At 42.1% G+C, this 17,815-nt stretch overlaps 1 protein-coding gene across 3 annotated transcripts in view; it reads left to right on the forward strand.

Annotated features, from left to right (window-relative positions):
- Window positions 1–12,213: 12,213 nt before the first annotated feature.
- The window catches only part of SRPK2 (SRSF protein kinase 2), a 226,076-nt gene continuing 220,474 nt past the window's right edge, over window positions 12,214–17,815 (forward strand). Inside the window, exons 1-2 of one of the 3 annotated variants that reach the window (XM_087821102.1) lie at window positions 12,214–12,323; window positions 12,415–12,469. In XM_087821102.1, coding sequence (XP_087677228.1) covers window positions 12,308–12,323; window positions 12,415–12,469 — 71 coding nt within the window. In that variant the 5' untranslated portion in view covers window positions 12,214–12,307. Of the gene's footprint in view, window positions 12,324–12,414; window positions 12,470–17,815 lie in introns of those variants that run through there. The other 2 variants (XM_087821103.1, XM_087821104.1) reach the window with 2 other exon arrangements.

Raw genomic sequence — 17,815 nt, forward strand, 5'->3', positions numbered from 1 at the left:
GTCTCGTGTTACAGAGGAAGAAACTAAGACCTAGAAAGATTCAATTACTTGTCCACAGTCACTGCTAGGGAGTGTGATTGGAAATCAGCTGGCCTTCTACACAGACAAGTTTCTGACTGTTGAATTCAATATGATTGTTTAAATGACACTTTCCTCCTAATTTTAATTTTAACTATCATTTTCTTATAAATATATTTATGCTAGTATGAACTTATTAAATAGTTAATGCAGTACAGACTTAAAAATGAACAAAGCCACAAGTACTTACTGGAACTCGCCTGAATTTATTTACCCTTTTTCACAAAAAGTTTAAGCTTAACTACACACAAAAATGTGATCAGAGATTTGGCATTTTTTTCTTAAAAACCTTCTTTGAGCAAATAATTTAATGTCTTCACATGTCACATATGAAAGTAGGGGGAGCCCTAGCCAGTTTGGGTCAGTGGTTAGTGTCAGGCCTGAAGGTCCTGGGTTCAATTCTGGCCAAGGGCACACACCTCGGTTGCAGGCTCAGTCCCCAGCCCTGGTTGGCACATAAGCGGGAGGCAACTAATTGATGTGTCTCTCTCACATTGATGTTTCTCTCTCTCCCTCTCTCTGAAAAGCAATGGAAAATATATCCTAGGGTGAGGAAAAATTAAAAATAAAATAAATAAAAGTAGGAGGAAAAGGACAAGTTTTTGGATTTTTTTTTTGGCTCTAATATTGATGGCTTGTTTAAATGTTTTATTTCATTCAAAAAATTATACTTAGATATGGTGTATTCTAAATAATGAAGTAATTTAAACCATTTAAGCCATTTTGAAATACCCTAAGGGGAAAAAAAAGTAATAGGTAAAAATTCTTATCAGTTGAAAGTGTTTCTACTCAATTTTATTGATTAAAAAAAAAAAAAACCCATTAAATTAAGTCAATTCATATCCAGCATAAAAGAGAACTTCTTTAAGTGGATTCTCTAAGCTGCAGAAATGTAAGGCTCTCTGTGATACAGATCCTTTATGTGCCCCGACCGGGGATTGAACCCACAACCTGGGTATGTGCCCTGACTGGCAGTTGACCTTGCCACCTTTTGGTGTACGTGAGGAGACTCCAACCAACTGAGCCACACCTGTGAGGGCTAGAGGGTTTCTACTCCTAAACCAGTCACTGGTAATAAACATCTCTCTTTTTTTTAAGGGCAAAGAAACCTTTCCCAAAAGCCCTCTAGAAGAGATCCCTTCATGTCTCATTAAAAACTGGGCCACATGCTCTCCCTAAGGGACCACCATGATTGGGAAGCTCTGGGCATCGTTTTAGATAGTCTAGTCTATTTTCCTTTTGCATATTTTCCTTTTCATTCTCATTCTCTCAGGAGTGGACAGTGGAGTCTTCCAGAGGCTGCATGATTGACTGTAGATGCAGATATGAGATTCTAAGTCTGCCATTAGAGTTGCAAAAAATGTAAAACAGTGCCACTCTTTTAACTAAATATTTTATTTTGGAAAATACAGTTATTTTTTTCATTAAAATATGTTGTTTCAATTAACATATAGTGGCTATACTATTGTTATTTTAAAATAAATTTTAAAATATTTTCTGGTTTTAATTTCTAATATGAGTAGTGATGTATATAACACAAAGTTTATTTAAAGTTCTCAACCATTTTTAAGAGTGTCAAGAGATACTGAAACCAAAAAGTTTTAAAACCACTGGCTCAGAGCAATCAAAACACACTCAGACGGAGGGGTGGTGGACACAGAAGCGAAAAGCAGAGCTCTGCCAACATGGAGAAAAAGGACGATGGTTTCCAGGTAGGTGTCCAGTGGTGTCTGCTGCTGGAGGGGCTTGGCTCGGATCTGGTACAGGATAAAGGACAGGACTTGTAGGGGTGGCTCAAGGGAAATAAGAACAAGTGAGCTTTTTCTCCCGGTAGGGCTAATGTGCTTTACATTTCTAGAAGGCTGTGATCAGCAGTGAGAAGCCTGCAGCAGGGGAAGAGGAAAGGCTGGGTGGGCATGGCCTTAGGAGCAAGGGATGATTGCAGCAAAGAGGGCTGGGTGTTAGGAGACTGGTTAGCCATGGAAAGACAGTGTAGTCATTTTGTAACTTAAGTGGGAAACTGTTTTTACCAGTTTTCCCTGGCTTATTCATTTACATTTTTACAAACCTTAAGTTTATATAGTTGAACAAAACAATTGAGGGGAAAAACTACTTAGAAGACAGTTTTACTTTAAGATTTAAGATGAAGACGTGAAGGAGCATGTTCTTAGACCATGTAGGGTCTAAGAGAATCCTAAGCAAGACTCCGGAAAGCTGCTGAAGCTAATGGGAAAAGAAAACAAAACAAAAAATAAAAGTCCTAACTTCTGTCCAAGGTACTGCAAGTGAGAGAGGCTCCCAACTGCAGTAGAAGTGAACGTGCAGGCTGATGTTCTGTACTGTAGCTTGTCATATAGAACTGCCTGTTTGTACTTTTAGAAGACATTGGCCTGTTCTTCAGACCTTATCTCACTAAAAATATTCATAGTGAGCATTTTTTTTTTGGGTTTATACATCTCAGCATAACTAATTTTCTGGATACTTCCAGAATTTTATCTCCTCTAAATTGATGTTAATGCTTGCCAGAAACTATTAGCAGATAACTTTGTTCTCTTGACATTCAGTTTGTTTTTAGAAAGCATAGATACTTCATTTCTAGCAGCACTATATGTGTATGAGTGTCAACTCAGTTTTCTCCTTGGAACTTTGGATTGGGTTATAAGAGCTTTGCTTCTCTCCAGAAAATGTTGCTGCAGCTGGAGAGTCTGCCTACTGATGTGGCTATTAGGAGAACTCCCAGCTTCAGACACCAACTGCAAGTCTTGGAGAGATTTCTCATGCTTCTGACTGACTATAAAACAGGAGGTCCCACAAACAACCCCCTCAGGTTCCATAATTTGCCAAGACAGCTCACGGAATTCAAGAAGGCATTTTATCATTTATTATAAAGGATACAACTCAGGAACAGCCAAATAGAAGTGATGCATAGGGGCCAGGTATTGGGTGGTGAGGCACACAATCCTCCATGCCCTCTCTGGGCACACTACCCTCCCCAGCACCTTGGTGTTCCACCAGTCTGTACATTCAAATCTTATTCAAGAGTTTTTATAGGGCTCAATCTCCAGCTTTTCTCCTCTCCCAGCAGGTCAGGGGTAGGGCTGCAAGTTCCAGCCTTCTCATCACTTGGTCTTTCTGGTGACCAGCGTCATATTGATAGTATACAGAGGTCCTACTCTAAATTGGCCAGGTATGATTATGACTAACAAAAAACATTCCTATTACTCAGGTAATTCCAAAGGTTTTAGAAGTTCTGTGCCAAGTACCAGGATCAAAGGCCAAATATACGTCCTGTTATACCATAGGGATATATACACCCTTACCTATTTCACAGGGCGGTTTTCATCCTCACTGGAGGATATGTTTTTATTGATTTTAGGGAGGGAGAGAAAGGAGGATAGAGAGAAAAAAAGAGAGAGAGAGAGAGAGAGAGAAACATCAACTGGTTCCCTCCTGGCACCTCAATTGGGATTGAACCCACAACCTAGGTATGTGCCCTGGCTGGGAATTGAACCCACAACCTTTTGGTATATAGGACAATGCTCCAACCAACTGAGACACACCAGTCAGGGCTCACAGGTTGGTGTTCTTTTTAAATTGATTTGGGTCCCGACTGGGTGGCTCAGTTGGTTGGAGCATCATCCTGTACACCCCAAAGGTTGCCGTTTCAATTCCTGGTCAGGGAACATACCTCGGTTGCGGGTTCAATCCCAGTTGAGGCACCAGGAGGCAACTATTGATGTTTCTCTCTCACATTAATGTCTCTTCTCTCTCTCCCTCCCCCTCTCTCACTCTCTAAAATCAGTTAACATATCCCCTGGTGAGGATTTAAAAAAAAAAATAGATTTGGGCCCTGGCCGGGTAGCTCAGTTGGTTGGAGTATCTTCCCACTGCACCAAGGTTGCAGGTTTGATCTCCAATCTGGGCAATACAAGAATCAGTCAATGAATGTATAAGTGGAACAACAACTCCATGTTTCTCTCTCTCCCTTCCTCTATCTCTCAAATCAATAGAAAAAATATATATAATAAAATAAAGGATAAGGTATCCTAGGTGCCAATAAAAAAATAGATTTGAAAGCATTCTTTTAGTCAGAAATTGTGAGTTCCTGGCCTATTGGTTGCTTTCTTGTTTTTGCTCAAAATAAGTTGTTGAGGCCTTGGCCAGATAGCTCAATTGGCTAGAGCATCATCCCCATACACCAGGTTTGCAGGTTCAATCTCCAGTTAGGGCACATACAAGAAGCAACCAATGTATGCATAAAGAAGTGGAATGACAAATCGATCTCTCTCTCTCTCCTTCATCAATAAATAAAAAAATAAAAATAAATAAAATAAATTGTTGACCAACTGTCCTCGCACTCTTAGGTACATTGGCAAGCATCCCTCAAATGAAGTCCAACAGGATATATATATTAGGTTGTTTTACAATGACCTTGATGAATCACATCTCCTTGTAGTCACACTATGTGGTTGCCTCTCACAATGAATCTAACCTTAGGATTTGGTTAAACCTGTAGAATATTGTGGAAATGACATTGTGTGAGTTCTAGAGTCTACACAGTTGGGCCTTTACTCTCCTGCGATGTGCAGTGTAAAGAAGCTCATATAGATTAATGATGAAAGGCCGCATAGAGAGAGGTCCCAGTCTTCCAGTCCCTTCAAAGCCCAAAATATATGAATGGGGCATCTTAGGCCCTCCAGCTCCAGTTGACATCTTTTTTTTTTTTTTAAAAAATATATCTTTATTGATTTCAGAGAGAGGAAAGGAGAGATAGAAACATCAATGATGAGAGAGTCATTGATCGGCTGCCTCCTGCACGCCCCCAACTGGGGATCGAGCCTGCAACCCCGGGCATGTGCCCTGACCAGGAATCGAACCCCTATCTCCTGGATCCTAGGTCAACATTCAACCACTGAGCCATGCCTGGCCGGGCTCCAGTTGACATCTTAACTCTCCAGCTAAACAGCTTCCAAATTCCTGGACCACAGAAATTGTGAAATGACAAATGCTTCTTGTTTTCAGTAGCTAAATTTGGGAGAAATTTGTTATGCAGCAATAGATAAATTATACATGCATTAATGTGCGTATATATAATAGCTAATACTTACTGAACACTTAGATCCTTTTCTAAGCATTTTATGTGAAATAACTCATTTAATCCTCACAACAAATGTATAAGGTAGGTAATATTACTGTCTATATTTTGCAGATCAGGAAACTGAGGCACTGAATACTTGCCCAAGGTTACCCACCTAGTTAATGGTAGAATGAAATTTTGAACTCTGGCAGTCTGGCTTCACTACTCTGTACACTAATTTCTGTGTTACACTGGCTGTTACAATGATGCTACTGCCACTGAGAAATATGCTATAATGAAATGACAAGAGACATGCTTAAGCTTCATAATAGAAAGTGTATATTAGATATAAAGAAACTTTCCTAAAAATTTAAAAGCACTGGGGAGCCTTTAAGAAGGAGGCTAGCCCTGGTTGGGGTGTGTGTGGGAGGCAACCAATTGGTGCGTCTCTCACATCAATGTTCCTCTCTCTCTCTTCTCCTCCCTCCCTCCCTCTTTTCCATTCTGTCTAAAAATCAGTGGAAAAAATATCCTCAGGTGAGAATTTTTAAAAGAAATTATTAAAAAGAAGGAGGCTAGCCTGGCTGGCGAGGCTCAGCTGTTGAGAATCAACCTATGATCCAAGGGATTGCAGTTAGATTCCTGGGCACATGCCCGGGTTGCGGGCTCGATCCCCAGTTGGGGGCGTGCTGGAGGCAGCCGATAGATGACTCTCTCATCATTGATGTTTCTACCTCTTTCTCCCTCTCCCTTCCTCTCTCTGAAATAAAAAAAGACATATGTATAATTTTTAAAAAGGCACTGAATAACAAAGAAGGAGGAGGCTAGGTTCTCATCCACTAAAGGCCCCCCCAATAAATGATGTGGCCTCGCAAGTCTGTTTCCAATTCTCATTCTCTGACACACTAAATATACCTTCTAAGATACAACATGATTTAGTAGCTCCATTTGGAAATATCAGAGGTAATTGAATTTACAGAATTCCTTAATTTTTTCTTATATTTGGTAAAAAGTAATGAAACATTTGTCTTGAATTTTGTTGTGCTAGGTTGGGGGGAAATGCATATGTGCTGCCCTTTTCACTTTTCTTTTTTAAAAATTTTATTGATTTGAGAGAGATCGATTTGTTGTTCCACTTATTAGTGCATTCATTCATTCATTTTTTTTTTTTTAAATATATATCTTTATTGATTTCAGAGAGAGGAAAGGAGAGGGAAAGAGAGAGATAGAAACATCAATGATGAGAGAGTCATTGATTGGCTAGCCCGCAACCTGGGCATGTGCCCTGACCGGGAATCAAACCCAGATTGACTGGATCCTAGGTCGACGCTCAACCACTGAGCCACGCCTGGCCGGGCAATTCATTCATTCTTGTATGAGCCCTGACTAGGGATTGAACTAAAAATCTTGGCATATCCAGACAGCACTCTAACCAACTGAGTACCTGGCCAGGGCCTGCCCTTTCCACTTCCTTTAGACTGTTACAGAGACCAGACCAAAATATATCCAGTTCTAATGTTTCCCCTTCTTTTTTTTTTAAACTTTAGAATTTCTTTTATTATTTATTTGCTTGTTTGTTTATTTATTTATTTGAATCCTTACCCAATTGCTTTTTAGAGAGAGGGAGAGAGAGACACATTGATTGGTTGCCTCCTGCACCCCCCCCCCCCACCTGGGGCCGGGGATTGAGCCTGCAACTGAGGTACGTGCTCTTGACTGGGAATTGAACCTGGGACCCTTCAGTCCGTGGGCCGACACTCTAACCACTGAGCCAAACCGGGGAGGGCTATTTTTTCATTTTTAAAAATTTAATTTGAGATAGAGAAAGGAAGAGACAGAGAGAGAGAGAGAGAGAGAGGGAGAGAGAGATCAATTTGTTATTCTACTTACCTATGCACCATTGGTTGGTTCTTGTATGTGCCCTGACAGGGGATTAAACCTGCAACCTTGGTGTATCAAGATGCCACTCTAACCAACTGAGCTACCGGGCCAGGGCAATATTTTCCTTTCTTAATTATAGTATTCTTATAATTGATTTATGTAGCAATAAATGATGGTAAAATAAAGATATTAAGCTCATACTCTATTACTTGTTTCCTTCCTTTTTAAAATTTCCTTTAAAATAACATTCTAAATTATGATGCAACTTAAAGAAATTTCTAATTTCCACATTGGCTGAGATTAGTTCTATAATTTATTATTCTTTCTTTAAGCATCTAATATAATATATGTAAAGGTATTTATTGATAATTGGGTTGGTATATTTTCATTCAATAAATTCAAAGTAACTCACAAATATTTTAGGTGGCAAATATAGTTCTCTCCTAATTTATAGACATACAGTGGTACCTCGGTTTTGGAATGTAATCCGTTCCAGAAGACCATTCAAGTTCTGAAACATTTGAAAACCGAGGGATCAACAGCCAACAGCTAGGCCTCAGGATCTTGTACTCAGTGGGAGCCGTGTGGCATGTTCGACTTCCGAGGCGTGTTTGAAAACCGAATCATTTACCTCCGGGTTTGTGGCTTTGGTAAACCGAAATGTTCGTCAATGAAGATGTTCGAAAACCGAGGTACTACTGTAAAAAACTGACAAAATAATTTTAAGGCCTTTAATTAAGTGTTGCCTTCTCAGTGAGGCCTTTCCTAAACACCTTCCCAACAGATTGCTTTTTTGCTTTGTGTGTGTGTTCTTAACTTTTCATAGATATTATTGTGATCTAGTAAGCATAGTATATATTTCACATATTTATTTTATTTTCTGTCTTCTGGCAGCAGAATGTGAACTCCATGAGGGCAGGGAGATTTTTGTGTGCCTTGTGCACTGCTGTAGACTCAATATCTAGAATAATGCCTGCTACATAATAGCTGTTTAAGTATTTTTTGAACAAATGCAAAAGATCAAGCAAAGAGATAGTGTTTCCCAACCAATGCTAATGATAATTTCTATTTATTGAATATTTTCTTATTTTATTTCATTATCATATTGATCTAGGAGGGTTGCTAATTAAGTAACTTGACCAAGGTTATGCAGAAATTAAGTAGCAGAGATTGGTTTCAACATTATGCTAAGTGAAAGGACACATGTTGTATAATTGTGTTTATATGATTTGTACAGAATAGACAAGTCTATAGAGACAGAAGACCCTAGTGGTTACCTAGGTCTTGGGCAAGGGGAGGTTGGGGGGAAATAGGGTGTGGCTGCTAATGGGTATGGAGTTTCTTTTAGGTACAACAAAAGTGTTTTAAAATTAGAATGTGGTGGTTGTTGCACAACCATGTGAATGGTTTTCATATGGAAAACCATTGAATTTTGTACTTTAAGTGGGTGAATTGTCTGGTATGTGAATTATATCTCAATAAAGCTGTTAAAAATAATAAAAAACTAGTTTCAAACTCAGATTTCTTTGGCTTCAAAGCTTCTAATCACCTTCTGGAAGAAGCCAAGACTGGAGAAATAGCTGGTTCTGAGACCTGGTTAGGGAGAACACAAGGTTTCTTAAAACATCATGTGCCAGAAAGTAAAGAGATGCTCAAAAACTGATTGGTACATGTCTAAAGAACATTGCAAGTTGAAAGTGTCTTCTTTGGTCAAATATGAGATAATTCCAGAATCAAAAATCAAAGTGATAGTAATTACTGTGAATACTGATACAAAAAACAAGCCCCAAACAAACAGTAAACAAAGGTGTTGCAGGAGAAATGAAAGCTCTTCCTCAGATAAAAATGTCTATTGCCCTGGCCAGTGTGACTCGGTTGGCCATTGTTCTGAGCTCCGAAAGGTTGCTGGTTCGATTTTCCATCAAGGCACATGCTCGGGTAGGGAGTGTGCAGGAGGCAGCCAATCAGTGTTCCTCTCTCACGTCGCTGTTTCTCCCTCTCTCTCCCTCTCCCTTCCTCACTCTCTAAAAATCAATAAAAAAAAAAATCTTTTAAAAAAAGTCTATTAACAGATGAAATGAAGGATTATAACATTATTCTATACCAACTATAGGAATAATTGATTCAGGCAAGCATCATCAGTGGAGACTAGCACATAGAGTGAAAGATTTTTGGGGAAGGATACTTACATAGTCTCAAAGTATTATCCCACAGATTATTTAAAAAAATAAAAATTTGAGCCCAGCTGGGTGGCTCAGTTGGTTGAGTATTGTTCCCATCCCATATACCAAAAGACTTGTGGCTTTGATTCCCTGGTCAGGTCACATACATAGGTTTCGGGTTCGGTCCCCTGTTGGGGCACATACGGAAGGCAGCTGATTGATGTTTCTCTTGCACGTCAATGTTTCTCTCTCTGAAATTTGAGGTGGAATTTACATAACATGAAGTTAATCATTTTAGAGTGAACAGTGCATTTAGTACAGTTACAATGTCACCACTACCTCTATCTAGCTCCAAAACATTTTCCTCACTATAAAATAAAACTCAATGGCCATTAAGCAGTTGCTCCTCATTTCCTCTTCCCCCAGACATCGGCCACCAGCAGTCTGCTTTCTGTGGATTTGCTTATTTTAGATGTCTCATATAAAGAAGACTCCTACAATATGTGACCTGTATTACTTGGCTTCTTTCACTTGGCATAATGTTTATTTTTTAATTTTAATTTTAATTTATTTTTCAGAGAGAGAGAAACATTGATCCATTGTTCCACCCATCTATGCGTTCACTGGTTGACTCTTTATGTGCTGGGAATGGAACCTGCAACTTTGGTGCATCAGGGCAGTGCTCAAACTAACTGAGCTACCTGGCCAGGGCCATCACTTGGCATAATGTTTTTGAGATTCATCCACATTGTAGCATGTATCAGCACTTCATTCCTTTTTATGGCTGAAAAATATTCATTGTATATCTCTGTCATTCATGCATTCATGGATATTTGGATTGTTTCTAACCTTTTGGCTACTGTAATTCATGCTGCTCTGGAAATTTGTGTACAAGGATTTGTCTGAATACCTGTTTTCAGTTCTTTTGGATTTATACCTAGTAGTGGAATTGCTGATAATTCTATGGTTAGCTTCCTGAGGAACCTGAAATTTTTTTCCCACAGTGATTGCACCATTTTACATTCCCACCAGCAATGTATGAGGATTCCAATGTCTCTACATACTTGCCAAAACTTATTTTCCATTAAAAAAAAATAGTCATCCTAGTAGATGTGAAGTGGTATTTCATATGTTTGTACTTTGCATTTATCTAATGATGTTGAACATATTTATCATGCACTTGTTGACCATTTGTATATTTTCTTTGGAGAAATGTCTATTTCTTGAGTCTTTTGTCCATTTTTTACACCAACTTTTTAAATACAAAGGAAAAAGGGTAACTTCACCATGAAATAATTAAGTGTAACATCACCAACAATGAACAAATGGACATGGTATCCCTCCTGACATCCTGACACAATGTAGTAAGAAGGACACAGTATCATCTACATGTGTAGTTAGGACCTGATACAATTATTTAACTTGAATCTAATAGGGAACAAACTGAGGAACATTTTGCAAAATAGTAGAATTGGATTCTTCAAAATAGTCAATGTTATAATACAAAAAGACAAAACCAGGGATTATTCTAGACTAAAGGAGTTTTAAAATACATGACAACTAAATGCAATGCATGATTCTTGATTGTGTCCTAGATTGGAAAAAAAGTCAGCTAAAAGGGACATTTGAAAATTTGAATATGGTCTCGGTATATTACAGATAATAGTATTATATTAAGTTTTGTTGGATAATGGAATTATGTAGGAGAATCTTTGTTCTTAGTACTTATTGAAATAGAGTATTTAGGGGTAAAGGGTAACAATGCCTGCAAAAAACTAAAATGATTTAGCAAAAACAAAATCACCCCTCACCCCTACATTTACACAGGGAAAGCAAATGTGGTGTAATGTTAAAAATTCATGAATAGGGGGTTTATATGGGTATTCATTATATTTTTCTCATAATTTTTCTGTAGGTGTGATATTTTTGAAAATAAAAAGTTGAGAAAGTAAAACTTTCTTCAAGTCTAAGTAGTGCTTTCTGATATATTAATCATCTTTAAAATAAAGACTAGCTACTTTGATCAGTTAAGAATACAGTTGTGTAACCAAAGTGAGAGGAAATGGTCAGGATGACTATCTTTCAAAAATATAATTATTTAATGAAACAAGGGGACACTGCAGTTATCATTTTGTCCCATTATCAACTTGATTCACATCTTTATTAGGAAGCATGATATGCGAAAAGAGTTTGGAGTCAGCTAGGCCTAAATTTGAATCATAGCTGGGTAAACTGTTTAACCTCTTTAGGACTCAGTTTCTTCACTGTAAGATGGCGAAAATAACTACTTGTTGGTGTTGATGGTTGTATACATGTATTTATTGAATTTATTTAATTCACGTGGAAAAACTTCATTCTACTTTTCACTCTACTTGCAACTTTTCCTTTATTAAACTCAAGCAATCATGTGGGATAGGTAATGATGAGATATGGGATGACTTCTCCAAGGTCACACAGCTAGTGAAGGACGCAGGGTTTCCCAGCTCACCGTCCAGTGGTCTTTCCACACCCGTCAGAGAGGAAGAAGCTGCGCTCACGGGGATGCAGGGATGTAGAGGAACAAAAAGGGAGAAGAGGTCGCGCGGCGAGCAGCGGAGTGAGACCCGCCGCGGCGCGGGCCAAGGGAAGGCGCGTGGAGAGGCGGGGCGGCGCCACCGGCCGGGGTGCGTAGAGGTGAGGCTGTGGCTGGAGGGAGGGTCGCGCGGGCCGAATGCCCGGGAGAGGCAGGAAGCTTGGGCCAGCAGCCGGGCTGCAAGAGGCGGAGGCCCGGGCCGCGGGCTAGGGCGGGGAGCCGAGGGCCCGAGCGGCGGTAGTCGTGGGGTGGTGGTGGGGTGCGGCGGCGTCCCTCCTGCACGGGTGGGGAGGGCAGGCGGGTGGGGGCACGCGGTAGTCGCCGGGTGCAGGGGTCCAGACCCCACCGGGCTGGTGGGGGCGGGGCCGGCCGGGGGCGGGTCTTGCTGGGCCCCCCGCGGGAGCGGCGGCGGCGCAGGCGCGGTTCCTGCCTCCTCCCGGCTGGCGGAGCGAGTGGAGGCTGCAGCCCGGCTCTGCTCCAGCGTCGCCACCGTCGCCGCCGTCGCAAAGACCCCCGCCCCGCTTCCGCTACGTCGGGATGAGCTCCCGGAAAGGTGAGTGGCCCGCGGCGACTCCGTCCTCCCGGCCACGCGGCCCCGCGGGCCGGCCAGCCCGACCGTTAATGTGTGTCTCCTCTTTCCCCAGTGCTGGCCATTCAGGCCCGAAAGCGGAGGCCGAAAAGAGAGAAACATCCGAAAAAGTGAGTCTGCCTTGCGCTCGACCCCGGACCCCGCCTTTGCCCGGTCGGGGGCAGCCGCGACCACGCGGGGGTAGTTGCCGGGATCCCCAGGGCCGGAGGGCGGGCTGATCCCCAGGGACGCTGGCGCTCGCCGCCTGCGCGCGGGGCGGGCGGCCCGGGGGGAGGGGCGGCTCACGGGGGAGGGGCGCGCGAGTCCGCTGCCGGGCGGCGGAGCATCCCGGGCCCCTGGAGCCCCCTGCCCCCAGCTGCCGTGGCCGTCCGGGTGGCGGGGAGGAGGCGCGGGCGTGCGCGCCGCGGCCGGCGCGCAGAGCTGGCCCTGGGGTCGCGGGCCCTTTCTGGGAGGGGCGCTGGCGCGGGTCTCCAGCACGCCTTGTGCGGGACGAGGCTGCCTGGCGGCTCTCACCTGGCCTCGGGGGCCCGAGAGGAAGAGGGGCCGAGGGTGCGGGAGACGAGAGGGAGTGTGTGTGTGCGCGTGTCCGTGTCGCCGCCTCGTCCTCCCTGCCTCCTGCCTCTCGGCCTTTCTGCTGAAAACCCGAGCCGGTGGTCTCCAGGTTCCCTTCGGGCGTGTACCTGGCGCGAGTTGAGCGCCGAGACCTGTGCGTTTGGGCGCTCGGGTTTGTATTCGAAACTTTCTGCTCGTGCTGAGCGTGACTGCTGCGCGGGACCGGGGGCGTGTGCGCCGGCCTCTCCTGGTGCCCGCAGTTGATGAATAGGGTGATGATATTTAAAACGTGCCAGCCGCCAGCCACCTCCAGCCTGGCCGCGACCCGAGCGCGAGCGGCCGGCGCCCCAGAAGCCTTTCCTGGAGAGCTGTTCCGAGACGGCAGAGCGCAGACACCTCTCTTTTTTTCCTTTTTTTCTTAATTTCAAAAAATCTGCCAGTGTTCAACATCTTACTCCTCCTAGATTTGTGGCTTTGCTCTTGCTTTTGAATAAGAAATGCTCTGTGGCATTTTTGGTACTATGGGGAATAATAGTCCATGATCATCTTTAAATAAAATCATGAAGGATTTCTTGTGGGGCTATCCTGCAACATTTTTAAGCTTTCTTCTGCCCTGTTCACCTTGGTCTCTGCCTAGGGAATTTCATACTCAGTGGTGGCATCTATGAAAACTGCCTAAGTCATGGTATATCATGACAGGATTTTTATTCATTCAAAATGGAATATAATTTTAAGTAAGTTCATCATTTCACAAATGTGGATATCGACATAATGCCTTCCTTAAAAAAAGTGGTAAAAAAATGGAATGGAATATTTGCTAGTTTTAGATGTTTTTTAAAAACTAATGCTGGCTTTCAAGTCAATCAGGACTTCAAATTTGGTATTTCCTTTGGTGAACGATGATGAAAGTTTAGCCAATAAGTAAGGAGAACTGTAATATTTAGAATCCTGAGTACTCGGTTTTAATCACAACTTTTACTTCCCCATAGTCCATTATGTTAAAAATCGTGAAAAGGAATTGAAAAAAGCATGCCCCTGGTTTGGGGGATAGCTTTGTGTGTGTGTGTTTGTGTGTGTATATATATTTATATGTACGTATACATATACATGCACATGTAAATAATGTGTGTGTTTTATATATATGCATACATGTAAAAAAGCAGTTTGTTAAGTCAGCGTGTATTTCATATTTCCATACTTACAGGTATATCTCCTAATGGCCAAGAGCCTTTTTTGGTATGCTTCAGTTGGGATTTATGTGGTATGTTAACAGAGAATTTGCATGTATCACCCAGCTGTTGTGGCTCAGCCATTGAGCATCAACCTATGATCCAGGAGATAGTGGTTCGATTCCTGGCCAGGGCACATGCCTGGATTGCAGGCTTCATCCCCAGCAGGGGGCAGCCGATCAATGATTCTCTCATCATTGATGTTTCTGTCTCTCTCTCCCTCTCCCTTCCTCTCTGAAATCAATAAAGACATGTTAAAAAAAAAAAAAAAGAATTAGCATATATCCACAATATTCGACTTTTATTGATATTTAGAGAGAAAGGAAGGGACAGAAAGAGAGACAGAAACATCAATTAGAAGGAGACATCAATCGGCTGCCTCCTGCACGGCCCCCACCGGGGATTGAGCCAGAAACCAGGGCATGTGCCCTGATTGGTAATCAAACCAGCAACCTCTTGGTGCATGGGTCACCTCTTGGTGCACTGAGCCACACTGGCCCGGTACAGTATTCAACTTTTACTGTCACAGATTAATCAGTCAGTTTCTTCCCTTGTCTATTGTATTTATGTGATAAGATTTGACGGCAAAACCTCCCAGCCAATGCCTAAAAGAACTGGTTGATCTGCAAGGTAATTAGCAAGAGTAGATCAGCCCAATTACATAACTTTGATTACAGGGGTGGGGAACCTCTTTTCTGCCATTTGGATATTTATACTGTAACATCATTCGTGGGCCATACAAAATTATCAATTTAGAAATTAGCTATGAGCTGAGCTGGGCGTGGCTCAGAGGTTGAGCATTAACCTAGGATCCAGGAGATCACGGTTGGATTCCTGGTCAGGGCACACACCTGAGTTGTGGGCTGGAGCCCCAGTCGGGGGCGTGCAGGAGGCAGCCGATCAGTGACTCTCTCATCATTGATGTTTCTCTCTCTCTCCCTCTCCCTTCTTCTCTCTGAAATCAATAAAGGTATATTTGAAAAAAATTAGCTATGAAAAAAGCTAGATTTATTGAATTTCTAGTCCCTCCTGCAGTTGCCTTGGTAGGGATATTCCCCACCCCTGGATTAAAGCAGTGTCATTTTTAACTTAATTCTTTGAATGAAGACATTATTTTATTTTTAAAAAATATATCTATTGATTTCAGAGAGAGGAAAGGAGAGGGAGAGAGAGAGATAGAAACATCAATGATGAGAGAGTCATTGATTGGCTGCCTCCTGCGTGCCCCCGACTGGGGATCAAGCCTGCAACCGGGGCATGTGCCCTGACCGGGAATTGAACCCCGATCGCCTGGATCCTAGGTCAACACTCAACCGCTGAGCCACGTCCAGCTGGGCAGGACATTAATTTAAAGGAATGCTTGATATGATTTATTTATGCATGTCTTCGACAGTATTTGTATGCTTTTCTTAGGAGGTGGTGATAGAGCTTCCAATAAGATGAACAAAGCTCCTCATGAAACATATTTGATGGAGGTTTACGGAGAACCCTAAAGAAGATGACAGATAAAGTTGCCTATTTCAGATAGTGCTAAGGCAGAGGGAGAAAATTAAGATGGGGTGCCATAAGTAATACTAGTGATGGCATTTGAACGCTGCTAGTCACTGTTCTGATTACATATGTTTGTCCCTTGTGATAACCCTATGAGGTAGACATTGTTATCATTTTACAGATAAGAAAATGGGGACACAGTATGAGTAAGTAACATCCCAGCTGCTAAATTGAATCAAGACAGCTCTTGGGACTAGAGTCCACACACAGCTGTCTGAGGAGGTGACATTTGAACCAAAGCTAGAATGAGGAGGAGGAGATGGGAGTGTGGCAGAGGCCTTAGGGAGGAATGGGGTAGGAATGTTGGAGGAACACAAAGATCAGGTGGCTGGGGTGCTACTGAAGAAGATGGTGAGGGGGGAGGAGTCAGAATGGGTAGGGCCTGACCTTTATTTTTTTAAATCCTCACCCTAAGGAATGTGTGTGTGTGGATGTGTGTGTGTGTGCGCGTGCGTGCGTGTGTGTGTGTGTGTGTATATTTAAAGATTTTTTAAATTGGTATTTAGAGAGGAAGGGAGAGGGAGAGAGAAACAGAAACACCTGATCAGTTGCCTCCTGCACACCCTCTACCCAGGTTCAAGCCTTCTTCCTGGGCATGTGCCCTCACTGGGAATCCAACTGGCCACCTTTCAGTGTACAGGACAATGTCTAACCAGCTGAGCCACCTGACCACTGGGAGAATGGATTGTGCAGGGTGTGGGCAGGGGAGAAGTAGAAAATAGGAGCTGGCCAATTAGTATGTGGGAAACCATGGTGACCTGGCTTAGGGTGCAAGGAGTGGCGCTGGAGAGAAGAAGTGGTGGAAGGGACTCAAGGAGACTGGGAGTCTCAGAGCTATACTCCTTGTTCTACAGGCAGCTCTGACAGAGCTTAAGGTCACACAATAGCTTAGTTGAACCAGAATTCAGGTTTTCTGATGACCAGTGTTTTGCTTTTTTGATTCTCTAGAGGAGAACAAGGTGTACTAGGGCTAATTTTAAATTGTATTAATAATGACTGGCAAACTTGAACTTTACTGTGTGACTACATGGGCCTGGTTTGATGTAATATGATCTACTTTTGTCATTGTCTATTTGTATGTGCATGCTGGCTCTTCATTTTAGTTTAGTTTAATGCTGTGAGCTTTTATGAATTAAGCCAGTTACATTTTTTAGTATTCTGGAATTTGTAGTTGTCAGCAATAAGATTAAGATGCCTCTGATGAGCCAAGTAAAAATTTTAATCTAGTGAGATTGTTGTGGTGAGTTAGTTTGCCAATTATTAATTGTGCTGATTATGAGTAATGGGCAGCAGGGAAGGACTACAGTATCATTCAACCCTGAATCTTTTTTTAATATTTTTTAAAATCCTCACCTAGGATATTTTTTTCCATTGCTTTTCAGAGAGAGTGGAAGTTGGGGGTGGAAGAGGGAGAGAGAGAGAGAGAAACATCAGTGTGAGAGAGACACATCGATTGGTTGCCTCCCACACATGCTCCAGCTGGAGCTGGGGATTGAGCCTGCAACCAAGGCATGTGCCCTTGGCCAGGAATTGAACCTGGAACCCTTCAGTCCATGGGCTGATGCTGTAACCACTGAGCCAAACCGGCTAAGGCCTGAGTCTATACTTTTTAAAAGATATTTTTTATTTGTTGATTTTTTTTCTCTCTATTTGTAACTTTTCTGTTGAGACATAATTCACATAGCATAAAGTTTAACTTTTAAAGTTTATAATGCACCAGCTTTTGGTATATTCACAAAGTTTTGCAACCATCACCTTTATCTAATTCCAGAGCATTTTCATAATCCCAAAAAAGAAACCCTGTGCTTACTTAGAAGTCACTGCATTCTTCCCTGCCCCCAAGCAACCACTGATTTATTTTCTGCCTCTGTGAACTTACCTATTTTGAATACTTCATATAAATGGAGTCAAACAATAGATGGTCTTATATCTGATTTTTTTCACTTAGCATAATGTTTTCAAGGTTCATCCATGTCGTAGCATGTATTGGTACTTCATTGACACAGGTTTCATTGTGTTGATACAGCATATTTTATCCATTCATCCATTGATGGACATTTGTGTTCTTTTCACTTTTTGGCTATGAATTATTTTTTAACTCCTTTATTTTTTAATAATTTAAAA

This window comes from Miniopterus natalensis, chromosome 10 (genome assembly GCF_054644295.1).
Source record: "Miniopterus natalensis isolate mMinNat1 chromosome 10, mMinNat1.hap1, whole genome shotgun sequence".
Taxonomy (NCBI): domain Eukaryota; kingdom Metazoa; phylum Chordata; class Mammalia; order Chiroptera; family Miniopteridae; genus Miniopterus; species Miniopterus natalensis.